The 21,406-nt window shown below is 37.6% G+C and overlaps 1 protein-coding gene across 1 annotated transcript in view; it reads right to left on the reverse strand.

Annotated features, from left to right (window-relative positions):
• Positions 1–370: 370 nt before the first annotated feature.
• The window catches only part of SMG1 (SMG1 nonsense mediated mRNA decay associated PI3K related kinase), a 46,704-nt gene continuing 25,668 nt past the window's right edge, over positions 371–21,406 (reverse strand). The window contains exons 35-60 of the mRNA XM_019620756.1: positions 21,093–21,247; positions 19,980–20,202; positions 18,869–19,115; positions 18,116–18,345; positions 17,309–17,557; positions 16,784–16,922; positions 16,587–16,696; positions 15,401–15,619; positions 14,828–15,018; positions 14,062–14,234; positions 13,420–13,699; positions 12,433–12,705; positions 12,061–12,295; positions 11,013–11,239; positions 9,687–9,837; positions 9,407–9,596; positions 8,705–9,174; positions 7,678–7,815; positions 6,966–7,118; positions 6,453–6,632; positions 6,013–6,240; positions 5,371–5,582; positions 4,773–4,879; positions 3,839–4,018; positions 3,630–3,736; positions 371–2,956 (exon numbers count right to left, since the gene is read on the reverse strand). Coding sequence (XP_019476301.1) covers positions 2,879–2,956; positions 3,630–3,736; positions 3,839–4,018; positions 4,773–4,879; positions 5,371–5,582; positions 6,013–6,240; positions 6,453–6,632; positions 6,966–7,118; positions 7,678–7,815; positions 8,705–9,174; positions 9,407–9,596; positions 9,687–9,837; positions 11,013–11,239; positions 12,061–12,295; positions 12,433–12,705; positions 13,420–13,699; positions 14,062–14,234; positions 14,828–15,018; positions 15,401–15,619; positions 16,587–16,696; positions 16,784–16,922; positions 17,309–17,557; positions 18,116–18,345; positions 18,869–19,115; positions 19,980–20,202; positions 21,093–21,247 — 5,145 coding nt within the window. The 3' untranslated portion in view covers positions 371–2,878. The remainder of the gene's footprint in view (positions 2,957–3,629; positions 3,737–3,838; positions 4,019–4,772; positions 4,880–5,370; positions 5,583–6,012; positions 6,241–6,452; positions 6,633–6,965; positions 7,119–7,677; positions 7,816–8,704; positions 9,175–9,406; positions 9,597–9,686; positions 9,838–11,012; positions 11,240–12,060; positions 12,296–12,432; positions 12,706–13,419; positions 13,700–14,061; positions 14,235–14,827; positions 15,019–15,400; positions 15,620–16,586; positions 16,697–16,783; positions 16,923–17,308; positions 17,558–18,115; positions 18,346–18,868; positions 19,116–19,979; positions 20,203–21,092; positions 21,248–21,406) is intronic.

Here is a 21,406-nt window from a genome sequence, read left to right on the forward strand (position 1 = left end):
ATGGTGGAGTATGTGCACACGTCCTCACGTATGTGTCACCAATGCCTCCATAGCAGCTTCATAACAAAGACTTACAAGATATTTTCTCACATTTTTCTTAAAATTAAAACAAAACAAAACAAAAAAAAACACAAAGAGGGGTAGGAAGCATTTTCCTAACTGAAATAATGAAGTTACTGTGTCTTCCAAAATACAATGTCTGCAATTAATGCAGCCTTATTTAACATGCCACATGGAAGCACATAATCTGTTTTCAGAGTAACAGACCAGAGCTGATTTGTTTTATTTTAGTTTATATTATTTTATTCTTCTCCCCCTTTTTTCAACACCATGAGTAGTTTGGCATACAAGGAAATTATGAGTGCGCATGTTTCTTTTTAAAACTTTATTAAATTACGCAGTAAAGAACCCATCTCCACACAAGTGTTTCATTTCTGGATGGCAGAGGTATAATACATGAGCCACAGGTGAGTGCATTACCCCTCCCTTGCCCCCGGCTTCCAAGAAATAAAACAGCATGTATAACACTCTTGTCACTATGGTACTCCAAACAGATTGTTCGTAAGGTTATTTTTAACTGGAGAAAAAAATAAAAGGACGAACAGCATCACGTGTCTCGTTCTGCATATGAACGTTCTTCACTGCAACATTCAAACACCTTCCTTCTTGCAATGCAACAGCACGGCAGAGGGTTCAGGAAGCAATGAGTGGAATGCATTTGCACGGGTATTGTTAAATATGAAGCCTGTGGCTTCCCTACAGTCACAGTCAGGCAATCAGACTGCAAAGAAGGCCGTGTGTCTTCTGAAAATCCTTACACTTCAAAAGTGCATGTCCATGAAAAGTTGGAGAAAGTGAATTAATTCTGAGACCTACTGAGGAGGCAAAGCAGCAAGCATAGTGCAAACACTGAAATTCTGCAAGTTTGTGACTTGTGCCTGGTGTTAATTCATGGTATCCGAAAATCACTAGCCACGCTTTCTACTTAGACAAACTGCTTCAAATCCATTCAGTTGAATGAACCTTTTTGCCAGGAATGAACTTGGCTCAAATCCTGCAGTACTGAAATTTTGATTTAAAAAAAAAAAAAAGCTGTATTTAAGGTGTATTTTTACTCTGAAAATAGACTGAAATGGCATAAAGGATCTCCCTACATTTATCCTTTTTCAGCAGCTGTGTGCAATGAATTCAGTTTACCAAAGAGAAACTTTATATGTAGCACTGCAAATGGTTGACAACACCAGCGTGCATTTCTGCTTCAATTATCAGAACCTGTAAGAGTCTGCAGCTGTACCCAAATTACATTTATTTGCAGTAAGAAAAGGAAGTTGCCTTTTCCAAGAGGTGTCCCACTTTAGAAAGGAAATGAGATGGATTTTAGACAACTGGCAGAGAAGCAGATCTGAGAAGATGCCATTTTTAGAGAGACTTTTCTGATCATAATCACACTTTCAGTGCAGAACTGATTAAAAACAAGCCTTGGTGAAAGAATCGCTATGGATGTGCTATTGAACAACCATCTATAAAATCAACTTGGTAGAGTAATTTTGCTTTGCCAAAATCTTTACAGAGCTGGTTGAACAAAAATTGGAGTCCTTCATTTCTTGGATTACACATACATCTCTGTGAACTGAAGCACTATAATTTACAAGTGTGAACTAAAAGTATTAGGAAAGTGAAGTAAAAAGCGTATCACTCTACCTCCACCAGAACATCACTTTATTGTTTATCTGTCATCAACAATGTAAAACTCTACTAGAGACTCTATCCTGGTTTTTAAAAAGGTAAAGATTACATCGGTTTAGCTACGTCGTACGAAAGAAACTACAGCAATCACAGTAGAATGAGATTGGAGGGACAGTTTGAATTACAAAAAGTGTACACTGCAAGCAGAGGGAAGTGCACATGAAATCAAATGCCTGTAGGATTCATTACTTTTAAATGCACAGTGACAATTTTGAGAAACTGTACATAATAGAATCACAGAAATGACTTTAACATAACCAAAATTACATTTTGCATTTGACCATCCAACTCATAAGTAATCATTGATGTTCCATATTTTCAGTGCTTTTGGAATTTATTTTTTTTTAAACCAAACAAAATGAAGTTGTTATTTGACTAAACTGTGAAGTAGAAGGATTGAAATAAAAAGTATATTGGAAGTACGCCTAGCCTACAAGAAGAAGCCAAGAGAGGTGTATGCGAGGAGAGGTTGAGAGGAAAGAAAGAAAGGAAAGAGGAAAGGGAGAAGAGAACAAAGGCTTTTTCTTCTATCTCAGAAGTTCTTCCAATGCAGCGTATTTCTGATGTACAGCTCTTTGCTTTCAGTCCATTTCTGAAGTTTACATTTTGTAGCCTTTTTCCACACTAACTGGTCAACTCAACCAGCACTGTTGCCAAGCAACAAGAGTATCAAGAATCTGAATGCATCAAATCTTCCTTGCTGTGATTTCTTCGTGGCCCCATTTTTTCTGTTTTTCTTTGAACAGGGTTCGGTGTTTCCTGAATTGTTCACAGGGTCAGGTGGAATTGAGTTCCAAATCACTCTGCGGTTTGTAGCATCCCGATTTCTTTCTGCAGCAAACCCCCACACACGTTTGCAGTTCTTCCGTAGCAGAAAGACAAACCGTGTTGCTCAAGCGGTGAACTTGCACCCTTGACCTTGGGGGTTGCAGACCATTGTGTTTAGCGTATCCCTGAGTGCAGCTATCCTGCAGGATTCACTTCCCAGTGCACCGAGATTTCCTAGGTTTCCTCAGATTAAGCCCCAGTATGCATCACCACCGACTGTGGTGTGGCTACGGATGCCTGAGGCCGAGTTGATTCTGGTGGATGTCTGACCTCGCTGAACCAGACCGATCTGCTTTCTCCCTACTCATACCCAGGCAGTCCAACCTTCATACAGCTGAGCCAAGTTATCTAGATTAGTTGCTTCCTTAATCACAAAGTCAACCTATTAAAAAGGTCAAACAAGTAATTAAAACATGCTCGATTTTTGAAGTGCTTAAGAAATCTTAGCATTTACTGTCAAATTTCGCCTGCAAATACAAAATTTCATTAAAAAACAAAAATGAAACTGTATTCACTGTAAACTTAATCCAGGTAGCTTTCTGTAGTTCACATTAGAAACGGGAATTTGTACTGGATGGGGAAAAAGCAGTCAAGCATCGCTTCACTCATAACCCCTAACCTGACCATACTCACAACATTCTCAAATTCACAAGTCCACAGACAGGTCCTAGGAGAAAAGTATGGCTGTGTTACACCAGTGAGCAGACAAGCTTTGTCCTTGAGACAATTTTACAAACCTCATGTTCTCACTGGATACCAACAGCTGTGAAACAAGTGTTAGCATCCTGATGTACAAAAGACAATCTTCTCTGATTCATGGGTCTATGTAACCCTGATATAAGAAACAAACTCATTTGATAATCAGTGCAGTAATGCAAGACAACAGCATACCTCCACTTGTTTTGGAATTTAAATAGTACCTCTCCATAGGGATTCCTCATTCACAGCAGGACTTCAGTATTTAAGGCATACCTCAGCACGCATATAAAATTCATGCTTAATATCAAATGTTTAAGGCAAGGTCTGGTATTTGACCTTTACTATTTTCAACTAACCTGTTCAGCAACAGACATTCTCCTGCTGGGATCCACATCTCGACCCTCCAACTTGGCTTTGACTCGCTTCCACACACTAACTGCATATGAATTCCTTTCCTGCACAGCTAAAGGCACAAAACAAAATTCAGTTTCACATTCCTGCATAGAAGCCAACTGAGGCTTTTTTAGTTGCTGTTCTTTAAAGCCCAGTTTGCAACTGTATTTACCTTTTCCTGTTTTAGGGTCCCTGGCTGTCTTCTTGGGACTACAGGCAACACTTTTGCCAGTTCCTGGGACTGTGCTTGGAGGAGTATCTGCTGATGTGGCAAGATTTTTCTGAATTAGCTTTCTTGCATTCTGTGACATCACCTCTGGCTGAGTTTTCTGCCCTGTATTGCTACGTACAGCTGTAAAGAAAATTCAAGTGTTCAAAGCATTTAAAAGATGTTTTAGATGCAAGAAGTAAACTAAATGTGTACTAAATGCAGTTATCTGTACTTCATTCTTAACAAATGCACTTTAAAGGTGTATTTTAAAACTCTGCACCAGTTCTTCTTTCTTTGGTCTTACCATTTTGTGATTTCTTCCACTTATTAAGCAAGAGTTTAAATCAGAATTAAGCAAGAGGTTTTATTCTACTACAAAATGTTTACAATTAAGCACATTTTTATGAACTCTTGTAACCTCACTAATTTTATCATTTGGTACGGAAGTTCTAAAAATGCAGTAATTGCGCTTTACAGAAGTCAGAAAATTGTGCTTAGCCCAAATGCTCTGAGCAGAATAAGCTTTCAAACAGAAAGAAATCCATGCTTAGGATAAAGTTTATTCATGCTTTGAACTGTGAAGTAAGGAAATTATTTTGAACATGAATGCATTTGTAGGGTTTTAGAATTAGGTCCAAAATCACCACGAATTTTAACAGTAATTTCAACAGAAATTAAAGTTCAGTTTACACAAAGCTCAGAATAGAGCTTTGCTGAGCAAATCCAGATCTCCAGGGTTAATCAGATGGTCATTCAGTCCTTTATGTTGAATAATTAGCATTTATAGGCTTAAATCATCTCATAAAGACTATACTTCAGAATTTATTAAAAAGTTATAATCTCTTCTCTAGTATAAATTTTTATTGTTTGAATATTTCTACTTTCTCAGTGTTACCTGCAGCAAAGGTTGGCTGGTATGTAGCAGCTGATGTTGGACTTGAGCATTCATTTGATGTATCCGTGACTAAGGGAGATGCAAAACTCACTAGATTATTGTAGACACTAGAAAAAAAATAATGTAATTGATAAGCATTCACTGAACTACTTGAGCTACCAAAAATTCATAAAGAAGGTTAGAGTAAGTCATATTTAGTCAAAACATTTCTGCATTTTGAGACAACCATCAACTAGGTATTCCAATGGTTTGGGTTTAAGATTACCTGGTTCCAACCCCTGCTATAGGCACAGACACCTCCTGGCCATGAATGCTTCCAAGGAGGGGCATCCACAGCCTTGGTGGGCAACCTGTGCCAGTGTCTTACTGTCCTCACAGTAAAAAATATCTTCCTAATATCTGGTCTAAATCTCTCCTCTTCCATTTAAAGCCATTTCCCCTTGTCCTGGCGCTACATGCCCTTAAAAAAAGCCCCTCCCCAGCTTTCCTGTAGGCCACCTTCTGGTTCTGGAAGGCCACTGTAAGGTCCCCCCCGAGCCTTCTCTTCTCCAGGCTGAAGAGCCCCAGCTCTTCAACTCACAGAAGACAACTTTCTTACCTTTGGCTCTGCGTTTTTAGCTCTTTCAGGGTGGGGGTTATTTCTTGCAGCATTTCAACATGTTCCTGATTGCGGACTTGACCCATAACCTGAACTAATGTAAACAAAACTGTCTGAATATTATCTTGCCATGATTTATATTCGCCCAAGAACTGCCTAACACTATTCTCATAGGGAACATCTTCACCATCTGCCAAAGCCGCTTCTTCATCCTGCAACAAACACATGCAAAAAAGGTGAAATGTTTATTCCATTTGCCAAAATCCAGCAACGAAAAGCATTTTAGCCCTTTCAACTCCTCAGCTAAAAATAAAAATCATTTTCAGTAGTTATATTTCAAGAAAATAAATTGGAATAATTAAATGCTTTACTGATGAAAAGCCAAGAAGATTTTTAAAAGTACATGAAGAAAACCTTTAAACTGTCAAATGGGGAGCTTAATTCAACCAGAACTTGATTAACCTAACCCTAGAAGTTACAGCATTTGCTTAATCTCTAGAAATTCAAGTCCTGGGCTCCACATGCATGAATGCATTTCAATGTTCCTATATACTTTAAAAACCACATCATTACAAGCATTGTTTTTCTTTACCTATATCAACATGGTTATTAAACTTACTGCTCAAAACATTTCAGGCATACCTTTGCCATAGCCTTCAGTAGATGCTTGACATCTCCAAGTTGTCTATTATGACCCGTGAGCACAGTTTTAATATTATCCACCAGATTTTGAATAGTTTCACAAACTGTTTCTATTTGCTGTTCTCTCTCTGCCTGTACAGTTCTCTGTGTAGTTATTTCCTGTGTCAACTGCTTGAGGGCTGAGTGAAGCCACTCAGAGCTGCCAATAGGATGTTCAAGACCAGTGCCCTAAAAATAAACAGAAAAAAAAGTTCTGAAGCTCCACATAGAGATAAAATTCAATTATATAATGTGTTATTGTCAAGTGTGTAGGAGCTAATAGAATGAACTCTATACAGCCCATCAGGAGGTACATATAACATTATTTAGACAGAAGAAAAATTGCAAACTCTGATTACGGCAAGTCAGTAACACCACATTTTGCTTTGGCCTTTACTCACCACTCTCTGAAGCAGACGAAGCTCCAGTTCAGACACTGAGCTGTTGAACTGTGATGCAAACGAACACATTTGTTGACAGCGTTTGAGAAGTTCAAATAATGCAGCATCAAGATTTAAGGCTTCTGCTGTTCTAGTACGTAAACTTTCAAAGTGGATGATATTACTGCACAGGAAAGTAACCTGAAAATCAAAGCAAGAGTGAGAAAGAAGACATTCCAGTTAAACTGCATATTACACAAACTGCATTTGTTCCATATACTTGTGAGGGAGAATTTTAAATACAGCAGTAAGCCACTCTGTTACAGTAATAGTATAATTTCAGGGTAATCCAGCCCTGTGGCATCTCTCCCTTAGATTACTCCTACTGGTTATTAAGTGGGATTCCCAGAAGTATGTGGTTATCTATGCCTGCTCTTTTGAAGCTGAGCAGGAAAAGAAATGATCTAAATAAATCCATTATCTCAAGAAAGAAAGAGTGAAACACTTATCAATTCAAACCCATGTATATAGTACCTGACTTGCTCTTTGACTTTCTTTCAGGACAAGGTTTCTTCTTTCAGCAATAGTGGCATCAAAATCTTGCAAGACTGGTGCTAGTGCAGGATTAGCCCCTCCTGCCCATTTCAAACGCTGCTCAATACTTGCTTCAAGTGCTGCTAGTTTCTCCTGCATTAGCGGAGAAGAAAAACATACATAGATCAATATGTATCACATTAAGCCTATAGCTTAGAAGAAATTATGCATCTGTAACACATGCAGACACATTCATAAGTGCATATATATAAAATACTATGGTATTCATTGATGACAAATATTAGATTATGCTGTTTAAAGGTTTCTTTTCAGTACGCGTCACAACTGGATTTGATTGTTAGGGAAACTAAGTAATCTGCCTGGAAGCAAATCAGTCATGTTTCTCAGCTAAAAATGAGACAAAAATCCCAGTAGTCCTGGATTCAACTTCAGGATACAAACTTCAGTATCTTTATGAGTAAAAACAAAATTAGAATTCAACATGCTAAAAGGTACTTATTTTAAACAAACACTGATACTCAAAAGTTTAAAAAGCTGAGGCTAGCTACAGCACACAGAAACCTTAACACAGAATAAAGAGAAAAAATTTTGAGAGCAATAGATAATCTGGAGGCAGCAGGCAATCTTACAGTAGGTAGTTAGAGTCAGATTGCAATATGCTGCTCAACAACCTCCTCAGAAACAGTAATACCTGAACTGTTGCAATTGAAGCTTCAATCTGGCTGAGCGTATGAAGTTTCTTCTTCATGTTGGCTAGAATTGCAGAACGAGGTGGAGGAGTAACAGAAATGGCTTGTGGGCGACTGATAAGAAGATCTTCATGCTGCCACTTTAAGAGAAAAGACAAACACTTGATTGTCAACAACTCATCACAATATACTTTGCTTCACAAATAGCAATTCTAGAACTTTGTTACACCTTATTACTAGGGGTTAAAAGAGTAGATATCAAAAGGTTATACCAGCATATTCAGAAGTTTAAAACATTACTGAATACTAAAAATTGTAAGTAGTTGTAACCTACACTTCATTGACTTGGAATTTTTTAGTGTTGATCACTCACTAATTTACTAGAAATTATGTATTCACATTTCCTTGATCTAAAGGAAAAGCCCATCAATATCTGGAAATAATTCACTTATGATGCATTAAAGATAGACAATTTTGCTTACATTCTATAAAATAGTTTAATAACTGACTTAGGCATAACTTCTAACCATAACCTACAAAATACTGTAAAATAAACATTGATACTACAGAACAGTTGGATACTGGTGTGAAGTTCAAGGTATGTGACAGTATTGCCAAACAACGTTTTCAGGATCAGCACTGCTATATTTTTCCATGAGATTAAAAGGAGAGCAAGGGGAGATTTAACACATTACAACTTAAAAGGAAAGTTAATGGATGACATTCAGCAACATGCACCCTTGATTTTGAGCAAGCTCCTCCATTAGACTTATACCTTAATGGAGTATAAAATCCAATTAATAACTTATTTTCTTCTAATAAATTATTTGATGGTTACTGAAAAGACTGTGTATTTGCTCTAAAAAGAACTTACCCTGTCACATTTGCATTTTGCAAGATAAGCAGTTTTCAATAAATCCACTAAAATACTCTAAAGCTCAAATACTAAATTTCCTGTAGTGCTTAGACAGTAGCTAAAGCTCGTTTTCCACAGGCACAATTTGGAAGAAACATGAGGCGTGATCTTACTTGGAACATGGCAATATGCAGCTGCACTCTCTGAAGACTGGTCTTGCAAGATGAAATACTGGTTTCAAGTCTGCGCACCAGATCGTGCTTCTTCCATGCTGTATCATACGAACTAGCTAGGACTGTTGCCCTGTTCATGACCAGCTGTGAGAACTTGCCAATCTGGATATTGTGCTCCACAGCTTTCTTGCACAGATCATCCACAGAAACTTTGCTTTCTGCTCCAAAGTCTTTAGCTTCTACCTGAGCAATGATATCCACACCCAAAGCGCTGATGAAACTGCACAAAGTCAGTCCTAAAGCCTGATTTGGAAGGCCAATTAAAAGCTGTCTCACAAAGTCAGCGGTAAAAGCTTTGATTGGTTTGGCCATTTGGTCTTCACTAAAGCAAGAGTTTCTGTAAAGGGCTTTCACATTGACAATCTGAACAGGTCCGTTTACTGCATTCTGGTCATCAAGTGAACTGATTCCTTAAAGAAAAAAAAAAGGAAACACCTTTGTTTTAAACTTTAGATGCATCCAGAAAAATAATATCAGACTTACAAAAACAGGAAGATTATGGGAATTTATTTAAGACTTTTGATTACTTACCGCATTGGAAAGGTGAATTAAAACAACAGTATCTATCTTTCTACATTCTCAGAAAATAATGGGATGAGCAGTGGACGAAGTGACAGTGAGTATTTAATAACATTCATTTACCTGACAACGTTTTAGAAAAGGTACCACAGAGTCTGAAAAATTCTTTAATTGTTTGCAGTCTCTTCAAAAAGAAGATTTCCTCCAGAACTTGACGATTATTGTCATCATCAAAGAAGTTAACTTGAGTGCTGCGGGCTTCCCTAATTATATCGATCTTACGCCAAGCCACAGGTACTTCCATCTTGTTTAGCTGAGCAACATAAAGGAAATAATTTGTTTTGTTTTATAGAACTGCCATATGCCAAGCTCAAAGAGTACTTTGAGAAGAACAAATCCATACCTTTTCAATCAATAAACCAAATGCAGTTTCCACTTGAGCAAACATTCCATCAAAAGCTACCAAAAGCATCTGACCAGCTGACATTTTGGGAGTTTCATCAACAGAACCATTCCTTGGCTGAATCAGCTCACCATACTGAGCATGAAGTACTCTTAAATAAATAAAGCACATGTTTTTAATTAGTCTACAAAAATTAAACAGCATTTTCTTAAACTGATTGCTCCTACAGCTACAGAAGATTGGAACTAAGGTCAATTTTTCACAGGTTCCACCCCTTCCCCCTGTCTCTACGATTCTATATAGGAGTTCTACCGCTGGACTCATAAGAACAATTAAGGATATTATGTAGGACAGGACTGTATTAAAGAACCATTGGGAAATAGAGGTGGAAAATATAGACTGTACTTCCTATGAGCATGGTAAAAAAAAAAAATGTTAGGAATATTAAGTGATGCAAATATTACCATTCCTTCCTTAGAAACAAGTACTCATTTTTACAATACACATGGGTATAACTGACTGAATTACGTAATGAAGTATGAGCTAGAAGAGTGGGAGATGAGGCCTCAGGTTATGGCTGGGACGGTTTAATAGCTTGCTTCTCCTGAAAGGATGGCCTTATTCTCTCCCTCACTTATATAATTTTTGATTCTCAACTAACAAGCTGAGCAGGCCTGCCAACAGGTAAACCAGAAAGAAAATTAACTTAAGAAAAACACTTCATTATAGTGCTGATGGAGTCATTGGAATTCAAGAGAAGCAGCAAGACCACTTTTTCATTCAGCAGAAAGCTTTTGGGAATTAGCTCAGTTGTCCAGCAATCGCTTCCTCAGAAAGGGACAAGCACTGATTCTCTTACGTTGGTTTTTGTTTTTAAACCAAGTCACTGATTCACTACTCAAAACCAACTCAAAGTTCCTGATGAGAGACATGTCATAGTTACAAACTTTCCTTTTCACAGGTTCCTTCCACAAATAATGGGCCAGTTGCTATTCTTATTATCCTTTAAAAACTTCAACCAAAATTCCCACTATATACTATTGGAAAAGTTAACTATCAAACAACTCAAATATCTGTTTTAAGCAGATGTAAATATTTGCATTACCATAATTCTGTATTTGTTTTACTGTAAAAATATATGCATTTATGTGCACAAATATACACATGGAAACCCAGAGATGAAACATGCATGCTTTGGACACTGTAATCTGCTGAAGAATATTCTGGAGCACAAAAAGTCCATACTTCAAATACTCAAATTTAGATAAACTAATATGATTCTGTAGTCTTCGTTCTCTCTCATACCTAAAAGAAAAAGCGATTTACCTTGCAACATCAATGTAATGAGTGTGTGTTTCCTCCTCTAGTCCCATAGCTGCATTTCTTAAGTAGGCCTGAAGAGATTCAACCAATGTTTGCAAAGAAACTCCATCAGTTGTTTGTTCAATAAGGTTATCCAATTCACGAAGCATGCTTTCTAAAGTATATTCTCCTTTCATTAAGCACCGAAGTGCTTCAGGGAAAATAATCTGCCGGAAGTTGGAATTCAATTCCTGCAAGAAAAGGAAAAGAGAAATAAGTTTGTCAGATTGTAATTTGTTTTTACTTATTGCCAGAGACCTACTCACACCATAGAAATCAATGCAGGTAAGACAAAATAGTCCCTTCAGTGACATAAAAAGCAAGAGACCTAAATGCAGCTACAGAAAGGGACTAACCAGTGCTCTCAGTCTCCAAAATGAGACAAGATGTACCAAATCAATTAATTATTTTGGCTGCTTAATTGAATGAAACACCTACTTATTCAGGAGCTCAACAAGGAGCTCTCGGATACAACAAAAGTCTGGGTGAAAAGTACTCATTAAATTCTTTTCTCTCCTTCCCTGTCTTAGAGATAGGAGTCTGTAAAATAGCTTTTCAGAATTTGTTTCCAGATATCTGTTTCAGGTGAAAATAAGTGAAGTTTAGCAGAAGGACAGAATGGAAATAACACAGGTTAAACAATGTGAAGGTTGTTCTGGGCCACCACCACCACCAGAGTAAAAGAATGAAAGCAAGACATGAAACTGGTTTGTCTCCAAATTTTCTACTAACTCCTTGCTCCTGATTCCTTGACAGCAGTTTTTTTTGTTTTGTTTTTACAACTTGCTACACAGATTAAAACTGTTTCCTCTGACCAGTAAAAACGCAAATGGTAATAAGAGTAAATGGCTGGTCAACTCAGAAAAGTAGAGAAAACCAAGACTAAAGCTCCCTCCAAGTAATCACAGTAGTACCATAAAAACAGCTGGTTTTAAGCACGAAGCTATTAAGAATGACTTAGATGAAGCCCAAGAAGGATGAGGATGTGTGAAGATTTAACATAAAGTATCACCTGAAGTGAGATGTATACTCCATTAGCTAAATGAACAGCTTCTGATGCTTCAATTGGGTTAGGAATATCTAAGTCCTGGGGTACAAGATGACATTGTTTCAGCAACTGCACAAGGCAAGTAACATTCCCACTCATGCTGCAGAGCTCTTCCAAAAACCAGGCTCCATCTCTCGAAGTCAGATCAACCAGCTGCTCTCCAGCACTAGATGCTGCACCTTCCATCATCAGATTCCGCCTAAGTGGATTACAACAGTTGGTCAGACAATGTGCCTTCTCCATGTACTCATGCATTCTCCATGTAGCTTCAAACATTCCCTTTACGTGTTCTCAAACAGGAATGCATACCAAAAAATTTCACGGGAGGTATCTCACCTGGTCAGTGTACAAAGAGCAGAGATGATGACACTTGCTAAGCTGAGTGAGCCCTCCTCTCCATTTTCATGAAGGAAAACTTTTATGCAACGTTCAATTTCTTTCAGCTGCTCTTCACAAACAGGTACAGTAACTGCCTCCTGCTTCAGACGCTCCACCTGCCTGATAAGTCTGCTATTTATATCTGCTGCATAGCGCTGGAGGGTCATTTCTGTCGCAGTTATGAATTGGCACACACTTGGAGGTGGCTGCGGAGCATACTGCATTTCATACCTGTAAGGCAAAAGTACAGTGACCAAAGTCTCCCTTCTGCAGCTCTAGCAGGCTGTGTTCTGCTCCATGGGAAGGAAAGATACTCCACATTTGAACAGTTCCTATACCACTTACTTCACACCAAATCTTAAATACCACAGCAGTTGATGGCTATCAAAGTGACACCTTCATAAAGTCACAGAATGCACTGTATTTCTTAACTACATTTAAGGATAGAGGCTAAACAATAGTCCTCTAAAGGAAAGAATGAAGAGAAGGTAAGGAATAGGAAAGAAAGAGGTTTCAATGAAAACATCTGAATACAATCTAGAACCTGTAAGCCAAGTAATGGCCTCATGTTAGAGGAAAAAAAATAAAACAATTGCTTGAAAATTTGGTTTAAGGGGAAAAAATAATTTTTTGTCAAGCTATGTGATTTTTAAATACTAAATGTTTGTAAACTCCCTGAATATCACAGCCTTAATGCCACATTGTTATTAATTTGTTCTTTACAGGACAATGTTACCTTTTTACTTTGTTTACAGTAAACGTATTATACTCCAGAAAAGTATTTTTAAAAGAATGTTTTTTTCTCCAGCCTCCCAAAATTACAACTTAATCTTGTTTTACTTTATAATTAGATTAATTAGAAAAATCACTTATAATTAGAAAATTAAAATCCTAAAGTAGCTGAAAATTAAGTTTTTCAAACAACCCATTACTCTGCCAACTTACTTTCTAAAGATATCCTGACAGCGCTCTATTGTCATGTTACAGATGAGTTCTTCCATCCAAGTTTTCCACTGCTCTATTCGGTGCTTCTGAAACACAGCTTTCGGATACTGAAGAGCCACTGTTGCATAGTTGTGCAATTGTTCGAGGCAACCACGTAAAACAGATCTTCTCTGCTGGAGAAGAGCACCCACCTCCCCTTCTAATTGTTCACACTGACTGATGAGATGTGCCTGGCCTGCATTTTGCAGAAACGCTGTTGCTGGTACATAGCTCGGAGGACCTTTTAAGATAGATAATTAAAAAATAAGTCTTACTTATCTCTGAAGCATACAAATATTGAGCACTATTGTAGTTAGGGCTTCTGTTTGTTTTATTTTTAGCTACAGTAAAGATGACACTGAGATCAAAAGTAGTAATGTGAATTCTAAATGTAAGAGAATCTCATGCACGGCAAGATGGAAAGGCTCCTTCGGGCAGCTTGGAAGAAAAACTGAATTGCTCTTTAAAGAATCTCTTTTTAAATTTATTTTATAAAGGACCTTGTTTTTGAGGTAGAAGATACTCATGGAGCCTCCTGGTATTCAACTCTAGTTATTTTCAAACAATTAAAAAAAAATATTTTAAAAACATACTATTTCATACCTAGGTCCATTTGCGTGCTAATTTCTTGAAGGAGACTTGCAAGTTGTGTTGCCTCTAAATTACTGAAAGCAGCTTGGTAGTGTGTTATCCACTGCTCAAATTCATTCAGCTTCACCTGGATCGCCTCCTGCACGGCCCTTTGTTGGGTCTGCAATTGTGTGTGCTCAGAATACCTGGATTAGTGAAACCACAGAATCAAGTAAATACTACAAGAAAATAGTAGAAAAAAAAATAGAGAATACAGAACTACATTGAACGATGCTGCACTATCTCACTGACCAGAAAATTAATATATTCTCAGCAATCACATAAAACTTAAACACTGTTAATAACTGAGTTCCTACAAAATAACGACTGCATGCACATGTGCAGTTTTCAAATCCTTTATAATTTTTAACTAAGCTTGTAAAATAACATTAAGAATTCGGAGCAGATTCAAAGATTTTTGTTCTATAAACCAGTAGCTGCAGATTATTTGAAGGCTTTCAGTCTATTCTGTTTCTTGCACTGAGGGTTAAACATGAAACATGGAATAGTGCAGGTAATACTGATGGAGTATGAACCCTAAGACTTAACATCATTCAGTAGGAAAATTGATTCAATATTTCTTCTACACAAGGAATGACCTTTTATTGTAAGAATAGTTTTTACTCTGCTGTTAACTTCTCTCATAAATTAAATGAGAAAAATGTATATTTAAGTACATACTAAACCATCAACTCTTATTAATCTGAGATTCCTTTCAGAATTCCTGGTTCCTCCGTACCTGTGCTGAAGTGTGTGAGAGGGATGATCCACTCCTTCTGCACCTTCAAGAAATTCTATCTCCTCCAGTAGTTTTCCTTGCAATTTTTCTACATCTGTCAGCTGCTCTTGCAGGTTGAGATATTCTTCTAAACTACTGTCTAACTTTGGAAGCACAGCCAGCATTTCATCTCTGTTCTTAAACCAGTTCACCTATAACCAAGATACAGGATTTATAGGACAGGATTTAATTGAAACAGGTAAGAGAAAAGTGTTCTCTAGAATTCTCTCTCCAATGCTACAGACCTAAAGCTTTACGGACAACATTTAGATGACACTATGACCCTATTTTTAAAGTCTCCAACCTTAACTTGGACCAAACATTATTTTCTGTGTGCTTAACTCTAAAACATATTCTAAACACTCTCAAGCTCTGCATATACATCCACCTAAATACGAATGCCACTTAGCTACATTTTGTGAACCATTTCTAATAGCTGACCACCTCTTCCAACATCCCCAAATGTGAAGAAATGACAAGAAAGTACACAAACTACTTTGGTTATACAGTAGAAAACGACTGAACTGAACTCACCTTTATCTCAGCCACTCTTGAAGAGAAGAGACTACGTGTAATATCTCTTTCCATTTCTCTTTTGCTTTGCTTGTTTTCAGCCTGCTGGCCGCCACCACCATATACGGCTCCTGCAAATCCTGCCTCACCCCCTGCTGTCCAGTCCACCAGAGGATCATAAACAAAAGCTTCAAGCAACGTAAGCAAAGTTTCTCTCCCACGCCGCATGATATGAAGAACCTGTATCATGCATTTTAAACAATCATTTGCGTCTTCCTTGGATAAAATATCATGTTTGAGCAGCTACAGAAATACATCAATTATCCCTACACATCTCAAACACAGGAAGACCACAGGATATACAAACACAGCTATTCTGTACAAACATCTCTATGTGATGCATTCACGTAGAAACTGAAAAAAAAAAACCACCAACAAGTTTGCATTCTAGCCTTCCACACAAACTCTAGCAACAGACACTGGAGAAAGAAGTGTCTTTACCTCTATATGTTCAGAGCTTATCACTTTTTTATTTAAAAAAACAAACAAAATAATGACCTGTCACATTTGCAAAAGAAGAGCACTGAAGAAAAAGGGTAAGCAAAACATCATGAGTGTCTAACAGGAAATGACTAGCTACAGTTGTCATGAAGAGCCACCTCACCCACTTGGCATGGCCAAGAAAAGAATGAAGTCATTGGGAATTATTCACTTTGGGACACAGAAGCCCTTCTGTGAAAGCACCTCTAGAATAAAAAGCCCCAAAACATATTTGCTAAGATTTTGGATTACAGCTTAATAAAGTGCTCCCTTTATGTGGGAGGGAGGGTGGGGGGAGGGAAAAAAAAATAAAATCACCGTTTTCTTAAAAATCCATCAGAATTCTTACAGTAAGCTCAAAGGCTGGAAATTTACTAATAGTTTTAGCTATTTAATAATTCACACTTTACCTGAAAAAAAGGTAAGAGTGCGAACAAACAGTGTAGTTTCCTGTGAGAAGAGATTACTACATTGCTCAAATTTTGCCTTAACCAAATTACTTAGACTTGATGGCAGCATATATTTGGCCAGGCTATATATTACAGAAAGGTAAATCAACCTAAATCTCAAGACTTTATAAATCAACAGCAGAATGCTTAATAGCAAGCATCTAAGACTATATTTGCTAAGTGACAGCCCTCAGTTTTCCACAAACTTCCAAACTTACCTGTTCACAAGAAAGCCTGAAAACCCCCTCTACTCCTGTCACTCCAAGTGCTGTTTCAATATTGTGCGTCATCCGGAATGGAACCTTCTCTGGTACCCTAAGGCTTTTCCCTGTAAGATAAAAATTTAAGTCATTTCTTTTAATTGCCAAAAAAAGAAAACTATCGTTAGAATAGCTTAAGGCATTTTTTAAATTACCTTTTTCAAAGCAAACATTATAATCTATGTGGACAACTTCTCCTGTGGTCATATCTATAAGAACATTATCCAGATGTCTGTCTCCAAGACCAATGATGTAGCCAACCATGGACATAACTGCAGTGGATCTTGCATAAGACTTTAAAGAGAGTTTCAGGAAAAAATTATTTGTGGAAATTCTCTGCCAACACATTGGACTGACTATCATAACATTATTTTTAAGCAGAAGACAAATCAAAACCACCATACTCCAAGCTGTTTTCTACCTGATGATATCTTACAAGAGCCATCATTTCTTAAACCAACAATCCTAGTTTAATAATGTAAAGAAATCACGTATATACACATTTTTTATTCCAGATGGTACATTATTTCCCACCAATATTTCCCATTCTGTGAAACTTTGGCAGTGCTAACTCATCTAACTTCAGAGAAACATTGCTTGATAACATCCTAAGCCTTTGCTGCCCTTCATCCCATTAGAAAAAAATCTTTCAAAGGCAAAATATATTTGTTATAACTTACCTGTGTAACTCTCCACCATTCATCTGGTGTAGTACATGATGACCAGAGCTCCTTAGCTAGGAGATTTGGAGGAGTTGCTTCCATCAGTTCTTCTAGAACAGCTCTCATCACATTCAAGGGCCAGTCACGACGTGACACATCAAGACTAAGCCCAACTGCCTTTAAAGCAGGTCCAATTTTACTGTAGTAAAGTTCACTAGGTCTAGGCACGATTCCAGGATTCTGAGGAGTCTGATAAGAATCCTGAGCCTAGAAGAGATTATAAATGCTAGTGTACAAATCATAGCTCACATTACCACAGAAAAGTTTCCCACATTCTGTCTAAATGAGAATAACATACAATCAACAACTCCTCAACAATGACTTTATAGTGCAGAGAGCTGTTTTGAAGTCAATAACTGAGAAAACCTAAAGAGAGTCAAAACAGTTTATTTTAGCCTAACTTTACTCAGTAATTACTAAGGTCAGTTTTGAAAATACTGTGATAAAGACTACATTGAAAATAGAAAAGGAGTAGAGAACGAGATGTGAAATCTAGGTTTAATTCTATTTGTTCAAAAACAGTTCTTGAATTATTGTGCCAGAAAAGTATACTTATGTTAGCTACTATAATAAATGCATATACATACGTGTATGTATATACATAATTTCATTGACATCTGGTAGAACCTCAAGAAATGCAAATACACAGACCCATCCTTCATGATTGTGAACAAAAAAAGTCTATTTTAAAACTATGTTACTTAGAATCGCAAAGCAAATGAGAATAAAAGTTTCCCTTCTGAGTTGTCCCTACACTGTAGTTACCTTTTGTGCTTGTAAAGCAGCTTCCCGCTGTTGCCATCGCTTGTAAAGACCAAACAAAGGCGTAGCTCCATCCACCCACTGGATCAAGCCTGACCTTGTTCCCAGAGGTGTCACAGAGTAGTGCCGTGCGTGAAACCTCGGGGTCTCTTGACGGTTAATGGTAGCAAACATTGTGTTCACAATTGATAGGAATTGCATGATTCTTTCATCCAGGTGCAAGTCTTCTAAACCTGCGTTAAATTAGTTTAAAATTCAGTTTCTAGATAATAAGATTCCATCCTAAAGCCCAAAAAGCATTTTCTGAAATCCTACTTCATTCGCAACTACAAATAGCTCTAAAATCATGCAGATTAAAGATGAGTCGTTCAGCTTAAACCTTAATGTTTACTTAACATTTACCTACTAGAATCAGTTTATCACATCTCTCTGTGAGCAGTATACAAAACAGTAACTAATGTAGTGAAGAGGTCTTTCCCTACTGAGGAAGGCATGAAGTCTTAGAAGATATCTTCTGAGATTCTTAGGCTTCTGGTAAAGTGCATTCAGCTAATCCAAAAAATATAAAAAATATCCCTTGACTCATAGCTTTGGAAGGCAAAAATCCTTAAACACATATAGTCAGGTAGAATAAAGGAAGGAGAGTGAACGGATGAAACATATTATGCACAAAGAAAACATGCATCCTTCCAACTCCAGTTTATCTGGTTTGCAACCAGAAATATTAACTTGTTTAACAAAATCTCAATTTCTTACCTTTGAACAAGTATGGATAGTTCTTCCCATCTGAGCCAAGGAAAAGCAGCTTTTTAGGTTTGGTTTTGGTAGGCAGAATTGTGATGGTGCTGCCCACACTATGAATTGTGACTGTGTCTCTGGTGGATACTTCTCCAGGGAGTGCTATTTCAGTGTTCATCATGGCAGCTAACCAAGGACTGATTTCTTCAAGCCGCAAGATATAACTGGCCCGTTTCTGTGCTCTTTGCTGCAAACTTAGCATAACCTATTCCAAGGAAATGTTTTGTTTTAGGTTGAGGTTCACCTTAAAAGCTAGCATTAAAAATTGAAAACAGACTTAATGGTCTTCCTCTTCTAGAAAGTACAGAGATTTTCTTCAATTGTTTTTCATCCTTGGCACCCTACTAATCCATTTACAGTTTAGAACGAAGCTGACAAAATCCAATAGATATCCCCTGTGAAGCAAATGCAGCCTGTCTGGTAATAAGCAACAAAGTCACAGTAAGTCAAACTCCTCAATAGGCTTGCTCCTGCATTTATAAATCTTTAGGTGTAGTCAAAGACAGCAGCCTCTAGCAACCTCCTCTTTATATACCTCCATGCCACCTTGCTCCTTGCAAAGCTGAAGGAACTCTGTGTAAAACTAAAAACTTATAACTACCAAGCTATTTAAAAAACAACAGGTTGCCTTTGGATATCCACATGGGCAACACAAACGCTTTGTTTCCCTCAACACATAAAAAACTAAGACAAAATCACATAATTGACTAAGTAGCTTTGAGAAAGGTTGACTGATTGAAAGTTGCAACACAGAACAGCTATCACTCAGGATAACCAGAGTATCAGCTAGTTAGCATTTGAAGCTATTAAACTTAAATTACATAGATTCAGAAAGACAGAATTTAAAAAACAAAAGCCCTCTGCCCTTTAAGTTGATATTAAAATAATTCCTTTGGGTAGAAGTGCAGTATGGCAGACAGTCAAGACACCCGAGACAAAAGTTACTGTGCTTCAGTATGGAACATGTCTATGCTGATCACAGAGACTAGTTCAGGACACAATTTTAGAACATGAAGACAATAACAGGACACCAAAGAGTGAGACAGCTCCTAGTCTGTGCATATAATACCTCTTTAAAGGGGAGCCAGCTGCTTCCAGGCTTAGCAGGATTCAAAGGATTCTTAAGTTTCTCCAGTGCATTTTCGATTGCACTTCCATAGTTATCCTGAAACCACTTCTCATGAGGAGTTTCTGTAGGAGCTGCAGTGATGCTCCGGACATGTTCCAAAGCAAATACAATGGGCTTCATTAGAGCTGTATGCTTCTCACGCATGATTGCTATCTTTTCCTCTCTATTAAAAAAAAAAATCTCTCTTAATACCACAAAAACAAGTAACCTTATAAGTAGAGCATTAAAACAGGCTGGAAACAAGACATCAGAAATCACAAAACCAATGCATCTCTATAATGAGGTCTTTGAGAACAATTGTATTAAAATGAAATGCTCCTCTGAATCATACTTCAAACTGAAACATTTGTACTGGGGCTTTTCACCACTGGAGACCCAGATTTCAGAAGTCCAGGGAATACAAAACACCCTAAACTCATTTCCTTTGTTACAAGAGCTCTTTATTACCACTTCACGAGAGCGTACCACACTCTCAAGAAGGAAGAGAGGACTACCCTATTCTCCCATTCTGTTTCAGACTTGACTGTGGAATTTAAGAGGTGTTTTTAAGCGTAAGCAAGCATCCAGTGAAGACTTTCCTCTTCCACAAATCCATTCACAGGAGAATCCAGATAAGAGATAAAAAACTTGTTTCTGAACACTGAAAGGCAAAAAAGCAGATTACAATGTTCTGTTTACTCCAACTATCTGTGTTTACAGTAAACTCCAGACAGGTCTCATCCTTCCACATGCTTGTCCTCATCTCAGATGGATTCTATGAAACACCATGGAAATGAAGAACTACAAGTTCTCAAACTACAACTCAATTCACACTGGGTTCTAGCACATTATTACTGAGGAAATCCCAACACAGACTCAGAGACTGACTCTGTTGCTGCCTCTCATTATATCAGAGTACTAGCTGTGGCACCAAAATACTTCTGAATAAGGCCACTAACTTACAGAGAAGCAGCTAGGATAGTACAAATTCAAGTGCAAAACGATCATTTTGATGGCATGCCTCCCCAGCAACCATCTTTAACAATTTTCACTTGATTTGACCCATAGACATACTTGCGTAGAGTGTTGTTATTTTGGACCCTTTTGACTTCATCTTCTAGTTGCTGAATCCTTCTGAGGACATACATGTGCTGCTGCAATAAAACCCCCAACCAAAGTTCATCCCACAGAACTGTAACTCTGCGCAGCTCAGCCACTAGCATCTGAACCTATATAAAATAAAGATTACATTACTTTTTAGAAGTACTAGTATTGAGACTTATATTTGTATACAAATAGCTTGACAAAGATGACAGCCTAACAAAGTTGTACCAAACTTTCAGCAGCCCTACAAACAAGATAAGTGTTTTGTAGTACAACGCACATTT

The sequence above is a fragment of the Meleagris gallopavo genome, chromosome 16 (assembly GCF_000146605.3).
Source record: "Meleagris gallopavo isolate NT-WF06-2002-E0010 breed Aviagen turkey brand Nicholas breeding stock chromosome 16, Turkey_5.1, whole genome shotgun sequence".
NCBI classification, from domain to species: Eukaryota; Metazoa; Chordata; class Aves; order Galliformes; family Phasianidae; genus Meleagris; species Meleagris gallopavo.